The sequence below is a fragment of the Sorex fumeus genome, unplaced genomic scaffold (genome assembly GCF_029834395.1).
Source record: "Sorex fumeus unplaced genomic scaffold, SorFum_2.1 ptg000002l, whole genome shotgun sequence".
Lineage (NCBI taxonomy): Eukaryota > Metazoa > Chordata > Mammalia > Eulipotyphla > Soricidae > Sorex > Sorex fumeus.
Window position 1 is genome coordinate 32,995,496 of NW_026606059.1, and position 15,207 is coordinate 33,010,702.

Consider the following 15,207-nt stretch of genomic DNA (forward strand, 5'->3'; position numbering starts at 1 on the left):
CCCACCCCTTGATGTGCATAAATTTTATGCACATGATTATATATTATTATTATAATTATTATGTAGAACATAATTATATATCATTATACTATATGGTTATATAATATATAATCTATTCTAATATGTTAAATATTGCTTATTATGTTTTTATCATATATTATATAATTATATTAAAATTATTAATCTTTATGCATAGGATTATATATTATGTGATTCTGGAAAGATTAATTTTTAGTGGATTTTTAAAATACAGTAATACTGTAAGTATACGATCAGCCTAATTCAAGAACATCTTTTATTGCTTCTCATTGAAAACTTTATATTAAAGCTTGTAATTCATTAAGATAAGTTGGTAATAAATATATGTCAAAATAAGAGTGCATGCCTTGCATGTATGAGGCCCTGGATTTGATCCCCACTGCTGGCAGTAAAAAAAAAAAAAATTAAAAGAAGAAAAATATAAACACATCATTAGCAATGATATTTATTTGTAGATACAGTCTTGGTAATTTGATATTTATTTTTATTCAAGTAGGAATTTTTTTTTTATTTGGAAGGATTGTGTCAGACACACAGTTAACAATTTAAAAAGTAGATGCAGGGAGAGCAATATTTAGGAAATATTTGTGCTTTGGAAGCTGTTCCTCAGCTGAAAAGTGAAGGCCAAGACCCCATCCTTTCCTGGGCTCTGCAGTTTCTCCAGGGCACTAGTACAGACTCCCCTAGGGAGTGCTGTGATTTCATTGCGGCCTACAGGCAAGGTGAGCTGGAGGAGTTAGGGCTTGACATTCTTAGCATCCGGTTAGGTTATCATTTTTAGATCTTAAGTATTTGAATCTACAAAAGTTGGAGAGCCTAGAATGATCCAGGTGTTCTTTCTGTAGGTGTTTCTTAGCTCCAGTGCAGGGGAGGAAGATAAAATCCAGGAGGTGATAGGCTGGCTGCACAGGGTCACTCAACTCGGGGCTGTAAATCTGGAAAATAAATCTGGACCCTTGTCTCCAGACCCAGTAGAGTTTAGAGATTGGAAATATAATCTCCTGTAAATGCATTTGAATGAGAGAACTTCCAGGACTGCCTTAATTTTTTTCTACTTATGTCACTCAATTTTGACTTCTTCTCATCCTTTTTTCAACTTCCTTAGAGTAAGAGAAGTGCATATTTTGAGCTGGATGCTATGCAAAAGACTTTCATAAAAATATTTAAGTATTGTACCAAAATAGCAGCATTGGGCTGGAGCAGTAGCACAGCGGGTAGGGTATTTGGCTTGCACACGACCGACACGGCCAACCCGAGTTCAATTCCTCCGCCCCCTCGGAGAGCCCGGCAAGCTACCGAGAGTAACTCTCCCGCACAGCAAAGTCTGGCAAGCTACCTGTGACGTATTTGATATGCCAAACACAGTAACAAGTCTCACAATGTTACTGGGCCTGTTCGAGCAAATCGATGAACAATGGGAGGACAGTGACAGATAGTGACAGTATTTGCTTCTCAAAACTTGGCTGTAAAAAAAAAAAAAGAATTGGCTGTAGGCAGGTGAGTGGAGGGGAAAAGTGTGAAGTATTCCTGGGCTCCCCAATCTCACTCTACAACCGCAACCTGCAGTGTAGCAATAGGCTTCAGGATGAAAACAGTTCCTTCTTGGGCTCCCCCCTCATCCCTGTTCTCTCCCTCCTGCTCCTCTTCCCTTCTCCCACACTCTGATTGGGTTGGTGAGACTGTTCTTCCGGTCTTCTTCATGTTCTTGCAGCTTCACTTCAGCTCTGGGTAATTTCAGGGTCTCTGAGTAAAAGCCGTTTAACTAGGTTAGATTCCAGCTAGATGGTATTCCAGTCTCGGCTTCCTATTGCACTTCATATTACACAGTTACACTTGCAGTGGCGTGCTTTGCTTAAGACTGGTGGAAAACTGTAACCTTTATAAGGATAGGAGCCGTATCTGGATTCTGTGTGGGTATGTCCCTGCTGTGTAGCACAGGACCTGGTACTTAGTGTTTAATACCTGTTTCTGTATACTTGAAAGAAGTTTCATGAAGCACTATTTTCTCAGCAATACTTCTTACAGGCAGCTAGTTGCTGTGAGGGGTCATGAAAATAAATGAATTTGAGGAGCTCATTCACAGTCAAGAGAAGAATGGGGCCTGTATTAAAAATACTATAGATTGCACAAAACCCCAAGTTCTATCCCTGGCACAACATGCCCCCTCCCTGCCCCTCCCCCCCCCCAGCACAGCCGGGTTTAGCCCCTGGGTCCAGAGCTGTGCTGGGAAGCCTCCCAAATTCTCCGCTAACTTGATGTAAGTGAGGCTGAGAAATAATCAGCTTTCAATTACTTGAAAGTGCTAGCTAGATTAGCCTTTTCGATAGGTCTAAATGAGTGAATTATGTTTAGTGACTCAGATAAAACTCATGAAAACCTCTAATACTCAAAAGTCATTCTAGCTCTAAAGGAAATAAAAGGTTAAATCCCAAGTTAAAAGTTGAAAAGAGAGACTAAAATGCATTACTATTTTCAGATGCAAGGGTATTGCACTTGTGAAGATGATTTGTGTGCAAGACCTGAAGAAACTTTTAGTACAGCCAAGTTTTTGTTGTTGTTGTTGTTGTTTTTTTTTTAAGTTCTTTTAAAACACTGGTTGTGCCTAGACTGTCTTTTAGCTCTATTCAGTGACGATGTTAGGTCAGCCCTGGCTGAGGTCTTGTCCTTTCTTTAACAAGATTACTCGCACCATTCTACCCCAGCCCAGGGCTGTGACGTTAAGCACACGCCAGGGGAGGCCTGTTGGCAGTGCTTTCTCGGGACAGTCAGGTGATCCTGGTTGGAGGGCAGCTGCCCGAGGTTCAAGGCAGTCAGTGTTCCTTCAACTGCCTCTGCCTCGGACAGCTGGTGCTTATCACACTCCTAACAAGGCTTCTGTGCTCATTGCGCTCGGGGACGACGGAGATTATGTAGTGGGCTTTTGACTGATCCAATGGGAATGACATTGATCTGGTGTCTGGCTTTAGTTCTTATCAAGTGGATCACCTCCAAGGTAGGCCCTCTTTATTTTTAGGGCTGTGACCTTAATCCTGAGTTTATGTATTTGGTAGGAATGAAATAGTTAGTTGAGTTTCTTCTCCTTTTGCTTCAGGTTTTATTTCTCTGATTCAAAAAGTCATGAGTTTTATTAGACAGCAAAAAAAAAAAAAGCTTAAAATAATGGTATCTAATTTTTCTTTTCCTACACTATTTTTTTGGTATCAAGTCTCAGTATTATTTCCTTAAGCAGGTCTTAATTATTAAAATGCTGAGCTTTTAAAATGATACACTTATTAAACAATTTAGATGTGGGATATTTATTTTAAACATTCTTCTGTGGAAATAAAGGCTTTACAAAAACTTAACATCTTTAAAGTTTACTAACAGATTTCTAAGAAATTAGAAGCTTTTAAAAAGTTAAACAACACCCTCTATCATATCTCTTAAAGCCTACCTACTGCTAAATGTTTGCTTTACTAATATATTGAGAAAAATATAAGATTATTAAATATGTTTTTAAACTTGAATTCTAAACATCAGCCTTGATAAATGCTTGCTAGGATGCTAATTATTTGCTCTCTAGATGAGGGCCTAAGGTAGGGAATTTAAGTAGGGAACATTTAAGTTATATTAATTAAAATTATTTTTATTATGTAAAATGATTACATCTTTCATCTGCTCTTCAGCTTCCTTTTTCTATTTAAGAAGTTAAGTAAAAATTTATAAGGAATTTTTGATATGCTACGCACAGCTTTCACTAGGTTAAGTTTTTCTTTTCAAGTGAGGTTTTTAGACCCTGATAGGGACTGTTTGACATTTGAGCATAACTTTTTTAAAAAGCCTAATTATCTCTAACTTGAAGCATTCCTGTTTTCTTAGTGAATGTGCTTGAATAAATGTCTTAAGAAAACTGCACTCAAATTTTTAAAATCTTAGTATTTTATAAGTTTTGGCACTTCTTAACTGTTTTTAAGAATTTGCCGAACTATTGAATTAAGGTCAAGTTAACATTACTACTGTATTAGTTGAATTGTAGATGTTTTCAATGGCTTTGCACTTTTTTTAGTAATCACCAAAATGTTTAAATTGCTTTTGAGCCAAAAGAAAGGCCTGAGGTGCATGCTTTATATGGAAGAGACTAATATTTGATCTCTGGAACCCCATGGTCCCCAGACACCCCCAGGAGTGTCCTTGAGTAAAGCTGGGTGTGGCCGAAAACCAAAGATGGAACCAGACCAACAAAGAATGTTGTTTTAGTAGGAAAGAAAAATAGGTAGGATACTATTCATTGGATCAACACATTGTTTGAATAGCATGCTACTGTTTTCTAGTATCATTACCAAAAAATTTTTAGTGCTACTGTGTAAGGGTTTAGTGCTACTGTGAAGAGTTTAACTTGAGTTAACCATCAGTTCACTAATCTACAAAACGGTGCCAATAAAACCTGCCTTGTCGAGCGGCCTTATGAAGTTTTGTATGAAGCACCTAGAACATTTTTTGGCACAGAGTAGAAGCTCAGCAAGTGCTAGTTAATAATATATTATTACTTTTACCATGTAAGGGACATAAACTTGTTGCAGAATAGGTTATTTCAGAGGAAAACTTTAACAAGATTGAATATAAAAATAATGACTCTTAAATTATCTCTGCTCAGTTTAAAACATGTCTTTAAAAGTTATGTATTAACTATTATGGGGTACACCTCTTTCCCTGGGGAGTCCAGTCTTCAGGGAGGAGTAATTCTCCCTGATTCAGTGAGTGTCTTCGCAGGGCACTCCGACCTATCTGTGGTCGCCGATCCTCTGGAGCCTTACAATTTAACTTGTTTGTGCTGGGACTGTCGGTTTCTGATTAGCTCAGCCTCGCCCATGTTTTGACCTATACTAGTTTGCTTTACAAGCTGTTCCCAGGATGGCTAAATTAGAAGAGTCACGAGTCACAACTTCTCGGCTGTTTCCATTCGCTTGTGAGGTGGAAATGAGATAGTTCAGAGTGTTTTGTGACTGACATTGTGACACAGTCTTTGATTTCTTTTGTTCTTACTGTCTATCAAAACTAGAATTTTAATTGTATTTGACTTTTCAAATGAATCTTTTGAAAAGCAAGTCGTGTAAAGCTCAGATGCTTTCTTTAATATCGTGATTCTATCATGTAAATAAATATTTTGATGTTGGTTTATAATTCATGTATTTTTCCCAAACAAGATATTATAGGTATCAAATTTATCAAATTTCTCAGTGGGATCACAATGAATACACAATAAATCCGTGGGCTGGAGTGATAGCACAGCGGGTAGGGCGTTTGCCTTACAAGCGGCCAACATGGCCGACCCAAGTTCGATTCCTCCGCCCCTCTCGGAGAGCCCGGCAAGCTACCGAGAGTATTCGATATGCCAGACACAGTAACAACAAAGTCTCCAATGGAGACGTTACTGGGCCCGCTCGAACAAATCGACGATCAACGGGAGGGCCTTTACCTTACCTTACCTTTATCTCAGTGGGAGTGTTATAGGATCATTTAAATCTTGGTTTGTGAGGAGATAGATGTATAAAACTCAGGATATACTGATGGATTCAGACATATATATATATATATTTTTAATTTTTATTAGTGAAACACCATGAGGTACAGTTATAGACTTACAAATTTTTGTGCTTGGGTTTCAGTTATACAATGATCGAGTACCCATCCCTCCACCAGTGCCCATTCTCCACCATCAATGATCCCAGTATCCCTCCCACCCTCCACCCTCCCATCCCACCCTGCCTCTTTGGCAGGGCATTCCCTTTTGTTCTCTCTCTCCTTTTGGGTGCTGTGGTTTGCAAAAGAGGCATTGAGGGGCAGTCATGTTCAGTCTGTAGTCTACTTTCAGCATGCTTCTCCCATCCTGGGAGGATCCCCACTACCCTCTTTATTTGGTGCTCCTTTCTCTCTCTGAGCTGCCTTACCCCCTATCATGTGCAGTTGGCCTCCAAGGCATGGAGTGAATCTCCTGGTACTACTTACTTTGGCTATTCTTGGGTGTTAGTCTCCTATTTTGTTACTTTATGTTCCCCAGATGAATGCAATCTTTCTATATCTATCCCTCTCTTTCTGACTCATTTTGCTTAGCATGATACTTTCCATGTAGTACCACTTGTATGTAAATTTCATGACTTCATCTTTTCTAACAGCTACATAGTACTCCATTGTGTAGATGTACTAAAGTTTCTTTAACCAGTCATCTGTTCTCGAGCACTCAGGTTTTTTCCAGATTCTGGCTATTGTAAACAGTGCTGCAATGAACAAACAAGTGCAGATGTCACTTTGACTATACTTTTTTGCCTATCTAGGATATATTCCCAGGAGTGGTATTGCTGGGTCAAATGGGAGCTCAATTTCTAATTTTTTGAGAATCATCCATACTGTTTTCCAAAAGGGTTGAACAATTCAGCATTCCCACCAGCAATGAAGCAGGGTCCCAGACATACATATTTTTAAAATTTTTATTTGTGATTGGTCTAATTACATTTTTATGTATATATTTTTAAAGATTTTATTACTGAATCACTGAAATGGATCTTTACAAAGCTCTTCATAATTTTAGGTTTCAGTCATACAGTGTTCCAATACCCATCTGATCACCAATGTACATTTCCCAGCACCAGTGTCCCCCTAGTTTCCCTCCCATCACTCCCCAACCCCCACCCCCGCCTGCCTCTATGGCAGGAACTTCTCTCTCTCTCTCTCTCTCTCTCTCTCTCTCTCTCTCTCTCTCCCCCCCCCCCCCCAGACATAAGACATTTTAAAGTTTGTTCTTTTAAAATATTTTCTCTCATTTGGGTCTATTTTATAAGAACTGTGTCTTATGGTTTAGTGTGACATTTAAGATATTTATGTACCAAACTTACTTAAATTCTGCACTGGGACATAGACAGTAGAGCTCTCGCCTTGTATGTGAAGCCCTGGATTCAGTGACCAGTCCTTGAATGATCACCATTAGTACTTACTGATGTTTTAGTTGCTCCAAAATAAAAGCAAACACCCATTTACTTAATTTAATAATGAATAGGATAACTTCATTATTTTGTGCATCCTTATATGTATACGAGGGGCCGGAGCCATAGTACATCAGGTATTGCCTTGCACGCAGCTGACCCAGGTTGGATCCCTGGCATCCCATATGGTCCTCTGAGCACCTCTATGAGTGATTCCTGATTGCAAAGCCAAATTGCAGAGTAAGCCCCAAACCCAGCTGGGTGTGACCCAGAAACAAATGTAATGAAATTACACTCTTGCCAAGTTCTGTGATTAATACAAATCTTACCATTTAAATATCAAAATTAGTATTTCTATAAGTAAGTTTACGATGGTTACCTTAAAAATAAATTCATTATGTCGTATATGCAGGATAATTGCCCCTATTTCTTAAAATAATGTGCTGTGACCCCATACGGAGTCTTGTAACTTATAAAAATGTTGTTCCAGGTGGCTGGAGAGGTAGTATGGTGAGTGAGGTGCTTGCCTTGCAAGGGCCTCTCCCGGGCTGAGTCCATGGCACAACTTATGGTCTTGCAAGCACAGAGGCAGGAGTAAGCCCTGAGCACGGCTGAGTGTGGCCCAACTCCCCCAACCCCCAATTCCAAAAGAAGATTGTCAGGGAGCAGGTGAATATGTGTTTTATCATTATTTTATCCAAGTTGTTATTTGGCAACTAGCAGGTAGTAGGTATTGACCATAACAGGCCGTTGATGTCTTAAATTTCATTAGTATTTGGTTCATAAAAACATTTACTTCTGAGCTGGAGAGATAGTGCAGCGGATAGGATGCTTGCCTTGCACACAACTGACCCAGTTTTGATCCCTGGGATCCCATATTGTTCCCCAAGCACAAGGAGTAATTCCTGAGCACAGAGCCAGGAATAATAAGCCTTGAGCATCACCAAGTGTAGCCCAAACCAAAACAAATTTAAAAAATCTTTATTTCCGTATGCATGCTCTCCAAAGCTCCTAAGTTTTCCTTTTAGGGAATCCTGTAATCTAATAAACTGTCTCCTGGTGGGGTTAGAACAACAGGTGTGAGTGGTGCCTTTTCATACCTGGTGATTATAGTGACTGCTCTAGAATAGAGTTTACACAAAACATTTAGTCTTGGGGTAGTTGAGATCTTCCTTTCTTGCACATTTCTATGTCATAGATTTTTTTTTTTAATTTTATTGAATCACCGTGAGATAGTTACAAGCTTTCATGTTTAGGTTACAATCACACAATGATCAAACACCCATCTCTCCACCAGTGCACACTCCCCACCACCAATATCCCCGGTATAACCCCCCCTTTCCCACCCTCTCCCTGCCTCCATGGCAGACATGATTCCCCACAATCTCTCTCTACTTTTGGGTATTATGGTTTGCAATACAGACCCTGAGAGGTTATCACGTTTGGTCTTTTATCTACTCCCTGCACACATCTCCCATCCTGACCTATTCTTCCAGCCATCTTTTTCTTAGTAAATTTCTTCTCTATTCCAGCTGCCTTCTCCCCTTTGCTCCTGAGGCAGGCTTCCAGCTATGGAGCAGTCTTATCTGTCCTGTGTATCTACTATCCTTAGGTGTCAGCCTCATGTTGTGTTGTTTTATACTCCACAAATGAGTGCAATCCTTCTATGTCTGTCCCCCTCTTTCTGACTCATTTCACTTAGCATGATACTCTCCATGTCTATCCATTTATAAGCGAAGTTCATGATTTCATCTCTCCTGACAGCTGCATAGTATTCCATTGTGTAGATGTATCAAAGTTTCTTTAACCAGTCATCTGTTGTAGGGCACTTGGTTGTTTCCAGATTTTGGCTATTGTGAACAGTGCTGCATGGACATATAGGTACAGATGTCATTTTTTCTGTGGTTTTTGCATCCTCGAGATATATTCCCAGAAGTGGTATTGAGGGGTCATATGGAAGCTCAATTTCTAGTTTTTGAAGGACTATCCATATTGTTTTCCAGAAAGGCTGGACTAGTGGGCATTCCCAGCAACAAGTAAAAGAGTGTCCCTTTTTTCCCACATCCATACCATCACTGGTTGTTTTTGTTCTTTTGAATGTGTACCAGTCTCTGTGGTGAGACGATTTCTCATTGTTGTTTTGATTTGTATCTCTTTTTTTCTTGTACAGTTCTACTAGTGTCTTGTATATTCTGGATATTAATCCTTATCAGATGGGTCACAATCACACAAATCACAAATCATCCTGTTATTCGTCGATTGCCTCGAGCAGGCCCCAGTAACGTCTCCTTCATCCTAGCCCTGAGATTATATTCAAGGCTCTTTAGGAGAATGAGACCCAGCATTGTTACTGGTATTTGGCATATTGGGTATGCCACGGGGAGTTTGCCAGACGCTGCCATGTGGGCAGGCTACATTTGGTAACCTGCCAGTTTGTCCAAAGTAGGAATGAGGTAATAAGATGTCATAATAAGATGTCACGCGGCTGCAAATGTGGCCACACGGTTCCAGGAGCTGGTTTTTATAGTCTCTGAGTCTTGGCCGTTGATGGGATTACACGGCGCCAGGGGGCCAGTTGGTGGGTGTGACCCCCGCCTACTGGAATTTGGAGGATCTGGGTGGAGGATGCTCGGCCCAAATTCGAGTAGGCTTGGAGATCTCGGCCCCGGAACCCGCGTGACTTTGTCCCTCTGCCAGTACCTTCATGTGTGCGGAGAGTGGTCTCAGCATGGTGGTGACTGGTCCTGGAGGTCTTTGGCTGCCGGAGCCCTGGTCGGGGTGGGTATTGGGTAAATATTCTTTCCCATTCTGTGGGCTCTTTCTGTATTTTGGTGACTGTTTCTTTTGAAGTGCAGAAGCTTCTTAGTTTGATATAGTTCCATTTGTTTATGTTTGCTTCCACTTGCATGGTCAGTGCTATTTCATCCTTAAAGATGTTTTTAGCTTCAATGTCGTGGAGAGTTCTGCCTACATTTTCCTCTATGTACCTTATGGATTCATGTCTGATATTGAGGTCTTTATTCCACTTTGATCTGACTTTTGTGTCTGGCTTTAGAGGCATGATACTGAGCTAGAAACAGACCTGCAGACCAATGGAATAGAGTTAAATATTCTGTCACAGACCCCCAAATATATGACCACTTAATCTTTGGCAAAGGAGCAAGAAATGTAAAGTGGAACAAGGAAAGCCTCTTCAACAAGTGGTGCTGGGAAAGCTGGATAGCTACCTGCAAAAAAAATAGATTATTTGACTTTTTATTTTATGAATACATAATATACACATGCTACAAAAGTTCAGAAGGTAGACATTGAAGAATCCTCTGCTACTCCTTCCTCTGTGTGCGTAACCAGTATTGGAAATCAGAATTTTATTTTTGTTGGACATTTTTGTTCTCTTTCATGAACTGTTGCCCACATTCCTCTAGCTGTGGTGACGGGCACACATTATCGCCAGGAATCACATTCCTGGCCACAGTGTCGCGTGTCCTTCTTAGCTGTGGGTCCTCAGGGATTGCACCCCTTTTGGTGGTGGAACTCACACTCTGCTGTGGTGCAGCCAGAAGTCCTGTGCAGGGGTCACAGAGCTGCTGAGCATAAATCGCAGAGGTGCCAGAATCACGCTCAGGAATGGAACTCAGTACCTCGTGCTTGGTCACTGAGCCATCTCCTAGCCCCCTGGGTCTGTTTTTAATTTCAAAATATATATTTAAATCTCTAAATGGAATCATGTTTTTTTGTTTAATAGATTCAGTGTCTTCTCACAAATCTTCAAGTATACTTTTTCTTTTAAATGTTAATCTTATTTCTTTGTAGCCTCTGTGCCATTTTGTTCACTTTATTTTTTACGAATGGGTTTCTTCCCACATATAATTCTTGTTTGCCTGTTTATTGATTTCTGTTTAAATGGAGCAAGTACTTAGCCCACTGGTTTTCTTCTATGCAGAAGATCTTTTTCCCAAGTGAATTTGTTTGACTTGTCCACCAGGATAAGTGCCTGACTGCTGTTTACTCCTCTCCTGTGGTAATGCTTAGCTACATCATAGTTCATTGTCTTCCTCACATCTAAAAGTTTTAGGAGCAGATGCAGTTTATCCACTTTCTTTTTTAATCTCCAGGTTCTTTTATACTGTGCTTTATACATAATAAATATAGTTACTGAATTAAATTTATATCACATTTACTTATTGTCATGCATTAAAATGTGTTTTATTTTTTTCCAGAGACGTGGAGCTATTTCCTATGACAGTTCTGATCAGACAGCATTGTACATTCGTATGCTAGGTGAGCAATATTTGATATTTTATCTATTATTTGAGAATAAGGTGCCTTTCATTGGATATTTTTCATCACTGCTGCAGAAATCATGTATTACATTGAGGTTTACTGACTATAAACTAAATACTGAACATGATATGAATAAAGGAAGGAGGCATTTTACACTCTCCTGGTAACTGGGATTGTTATTTGTGCAGAGTGTGAAATTGCATCCTCGATGTTTATTCACAAAAAAATCATAGATTTGTAGAGTTGCTGATTGCCTAAGCATTGTCTGTGCTGATGTAGACAAATATAATAAGGCTCTGAATTACCTCATCAGTGCTGTTACTGGGTGTGTTTTGCTCCTAGTTGGCTAATGGTATAAAGCAGTTGTCTTTCTAGTTCTGGTTCTCAAATTTTCAAGCTGTTACTCAAATTAAATATTTGTGTAGCGTTCTTATTCTCTTCCGCTCTTTGCTAGACTTGTCTCTTTATCCACACTCTCCTTGATCTCTTGAACTTTAGTTCATGCTATGAGACTCCAGTACGCAAATTTACTCATCATTTTTTAGAGGGATAGTCTATGAACCCTCCTCATTATGCTCGGAATTCCTCCCTTCACTTCCTGTATGGAGCCAGTAATAAGATATTAGCACACACTTGGAGTCATCTTTCTGAAGGCTAGCATTAAGTTAGATAATAATGTGATAATTAGGTTATTGGGTAGATGTAATTTCTTTAAATTCATGTGCCCTTAAAGTCAGTACTGAAATTTTATAAACTTCTTTAACTAAATAAGCTCCTGTGGGCCAGGGAGATGGCGCAAAGGGCTGGAGTGTAATACCTGGTTTGCCTGCTAGAGCCCCGCATTGTATTCAGAGCACTTGCAAGGCCACCTGAGCATTGAGCAGGAGTAACCCCTGAGTACCACGATTTGTGACCCCAGAAATCTCACTCCTACCAAAAAGCAAAAATAAATCAAACCTATTTCTTTTTTTTTGTAAAGCAAAAATAGGTTTTATTAAAACTGACTTAGAAAGATGTGAGGGAAGAGAAAGGGAGAAATGTGTGTTCAAGAGAGACTACAAGTGTCACCAGAGAGGAAATTTCTTTGCTCACCAGAGGCAAGCAAAGAAACATAGAGACAAGTAAGCAAGATACATGATTGAGGGAGAACACGGGCTTGACGAGCAAGGCTTAGTTACCTATTTCTTATATAATGTTGGTGAATCACTAGGGAAATGAAACTGGTGGGCCTTTGTTGCATGTGGGAACATCTTTCCAAATGACAGCCTTTCAAACTGAGATTCCACTCTTGATTCTGTCCAGGAGATGTACGTGTAAGGAGTCGTGCAGGATTTGAATCAGAGAGAAGAGGGTCTCATCCTTATATTGATTTCCGTATTTTTCATGGTAAGTCTTGGCAGACAACATTTCTGTTAGATGTTCAATAAACTCTTTAAGTTTTCATAAAATTACAAAAATTTTGCAAGGGGAAAGAATTAGAAGCTAACATTTGGAATGTTTTAAAAACTCTGGGTTATGACAAATGATGCTTTGTTTGTATATAATATTAGTGAATGTTTAAAGCAAAATAAAATTGGAAAGTTTTAGAATATAAAATGTGATAGTTTTTTCTCCTTTCTAATTTAAGTATAAAATTCCTTTGGCACACTTTTTTTCTTTCAACATACTTTTAAAAAAAATTTTGTGGGGCTGGAGTGATAGCACAGAAGGTAGGGCATTTGCCTTGCATGCAGTCAACCCAGGTTTGATTCCCAGCATCCCATATGTTGTCCCGAGCACCGCCAGGAGTAATTCCTGAGTGCATGAGCCAGGAGTAACCTCTTGTGCATCGCTGGGTATGAGCCAGTAAAAAGCCAAAAAACAAATTGTTTTTGATTCTTGGACCACACCCAGCTCTGCTCTCGGCTTTTACTTCTGGAAGTGCTACGGAGACATATGCCACAGGGCAAGTGCCCTATCTGCTCTGCTGTCTCTGTGGCACTTAAAAATACTTACACACTTTCTTTTATTGCTTGACTTGTCCCTCTCCCCTTTTCCTTTGTTGTTGCCATGACCAGGGGTCACACAGTCTTGGTTTGATGCTCACACACTTAGCTGAGGTACCCACTGGGAGTCACACTCGTTAGCTCTGGTCCTTGCACACATGCTCACTGGTGGCATTCCTGCACTCACCCATCTTCAGTTGTGGTGCGGGCCAGAGCTGACACACTTTAGCTGCAGTGCTCACACCCCCCAGTATGGTGGGACAAAGGTCACAAACTCCTTTGCGGAACCAGTGGTCCCAGGATTTGCACGTAGTGCAAACCTACAATCACCTGGCATGGCAGGTACATTTGCTGCTGGGCCACGCTTGGACACTGAAAATTTGTTTTATTCCAATTGGTTTATCTTCATTGCTTCAGATAAAGTATTTCCATGGAAGTGACATTTTATAAAGGTACTTCAGAGTTCAGAAGGGGTTCTTCTCTGTTGGAGGGGTGGTGTGGTGTTGGAATGCTGCAGGCATGTAATTCTATTACAAACAGGATTGTAAATCATGGTGCCTCAGCAAAAAGTGGCAAGTGGAAAAAAAATTTTTTTCTTTTGATGTGTTAAAAAAAATGCATCCGCCCTTTGCAGATGTTTGGCAAAGAGACAGTTTTTGAAAGCCCATTCTGTCTAGGTCTGGCCCGTGATAGGAAAAGGGAAAAAAGTAAAAAGAAATGCAGTTCTTAAATATGATCTGTCTGTTTTTGGAGGAATTCCACTTTCAGTAATCTTGGATAAATTATTTTGATTATCAGTCCTTTAAAAAAAAATCGGGAATCCTGGATAAAATATGAAATTCATTAGAAGGCTATTGAGGCAAAAAGATAAGCCTGGCATTTCAGACTACTTCCCTATAAAGCACTGACGGTGTGAAAGGAGGATGAGAAACTAAGCTAAAATTCTCATGGACACTTAACCCTTAAAAAACAAAAACTGGGTGTTGCCACGGTTGGCATGTCGGTTCTGGTCTTCCATCCTTGCTTAAGTTGTATTCCTAAGTTCAGGGAACCGTATGTGGTGCCAGCTTGGAGGCATGCAAGGCAGTGCCTTATCCCCTGCACATCCTCTCTCTCTCTCTCTCTCTCTCTCTCTCTCTCTCTCTCTTTCTCTCTGCCTCCCTTCCTCCTTCCCTCCCTCTCGCTCTCTTTCTCTCCCCTGAATTTGATTACTTAAAAGCCCTTGTATTATATAAAAGCCCTATAATTCTATTTTTAGTATTCCTAAAATTTTATATGCTGTATCAAGCACTAAGTTAAAATTTTAAATGCATATTTTAATTAAAAATCAAAGAATAAGTGTGACCAAAAATGAAGAGCAACAGCAGACGATGGACATACTATAGTACAAGGGCTTTTATGTGACCAAATGTAGGGGAGGGAGAGAGAGGGAGGGAGGGAAAGAAGGAAGGAGAGACAGGGGGGAGAAGAGAGAAAATGAGAATGAGAATGTACAGGGGATAAGGCATTGCCTTGCATGCCTCCAAGATACGTGCGATCCCTGGCACCACATATGGTCCCCTGAACTCTACCTAGGATTACTCCTGAGCACAGAGCCAGGAATATCACCAGAAAACCAGCTGGTGTGGTCCTCAAGCCCCCCAAAATAAATAGACAATTGTAATTTTGTTGATGGGGGTGGGAAATAAAAGTGAAGAATTTCAGGAGAGGACTGGCGATGGCTCGAGGGGTAGGTACACTGCTTTGAGAGCCAGTGACCCAGATTTGTTCCCTGACACCACATGGCCCCATGAGTATTACCAGAAGCTACTCCTGTGCAAGGATTTGCAAGTAGTTCCTCCCCCAAAAATTTAAATAGCAAACAACTCCAAAAACAGAAAAGGGATTTTGAATAGAGAACTGAAAACTGTAAAAAGAACCAGGTAAAGAGCAGAATGTGGAGG

The 15,207-nt window shown here is 40.1% G+C and overlaps 1 protein-coding gene across 1 annotated transcript in view; it reads left to right on the forward strand.

Annotated features, from left to right (window-relative positions):
• Window positions 1-2,839: 2,839 nt before the first annotated feature.
• PDE7A (phosphodiesterase 7A) overlaps window positions 2,840-15,207 on the forward strand; it is a 48,952-nt gene continuing 36,584 nt past the window's right edge. Inside the window, exons 1-3 of the mRNA XM_056110856.1 lie at window positions 2,840-3,031; window positions 11,216-11,276; window positions 12,582-12,665. Coding sequence (XP_055966831.1) covers window positions 2,972-3,031; window positions 11,216-11,276; window positions 12,582-12,665 — 205 coding nt within the window. The 5' untranslated portion in view covers window positions 2,840-2,971. The remainder of the gene's footprint in view (window positions 3,032-11,215; window positions 11,277-12,581; window positions 12,666-15,207) is intronic.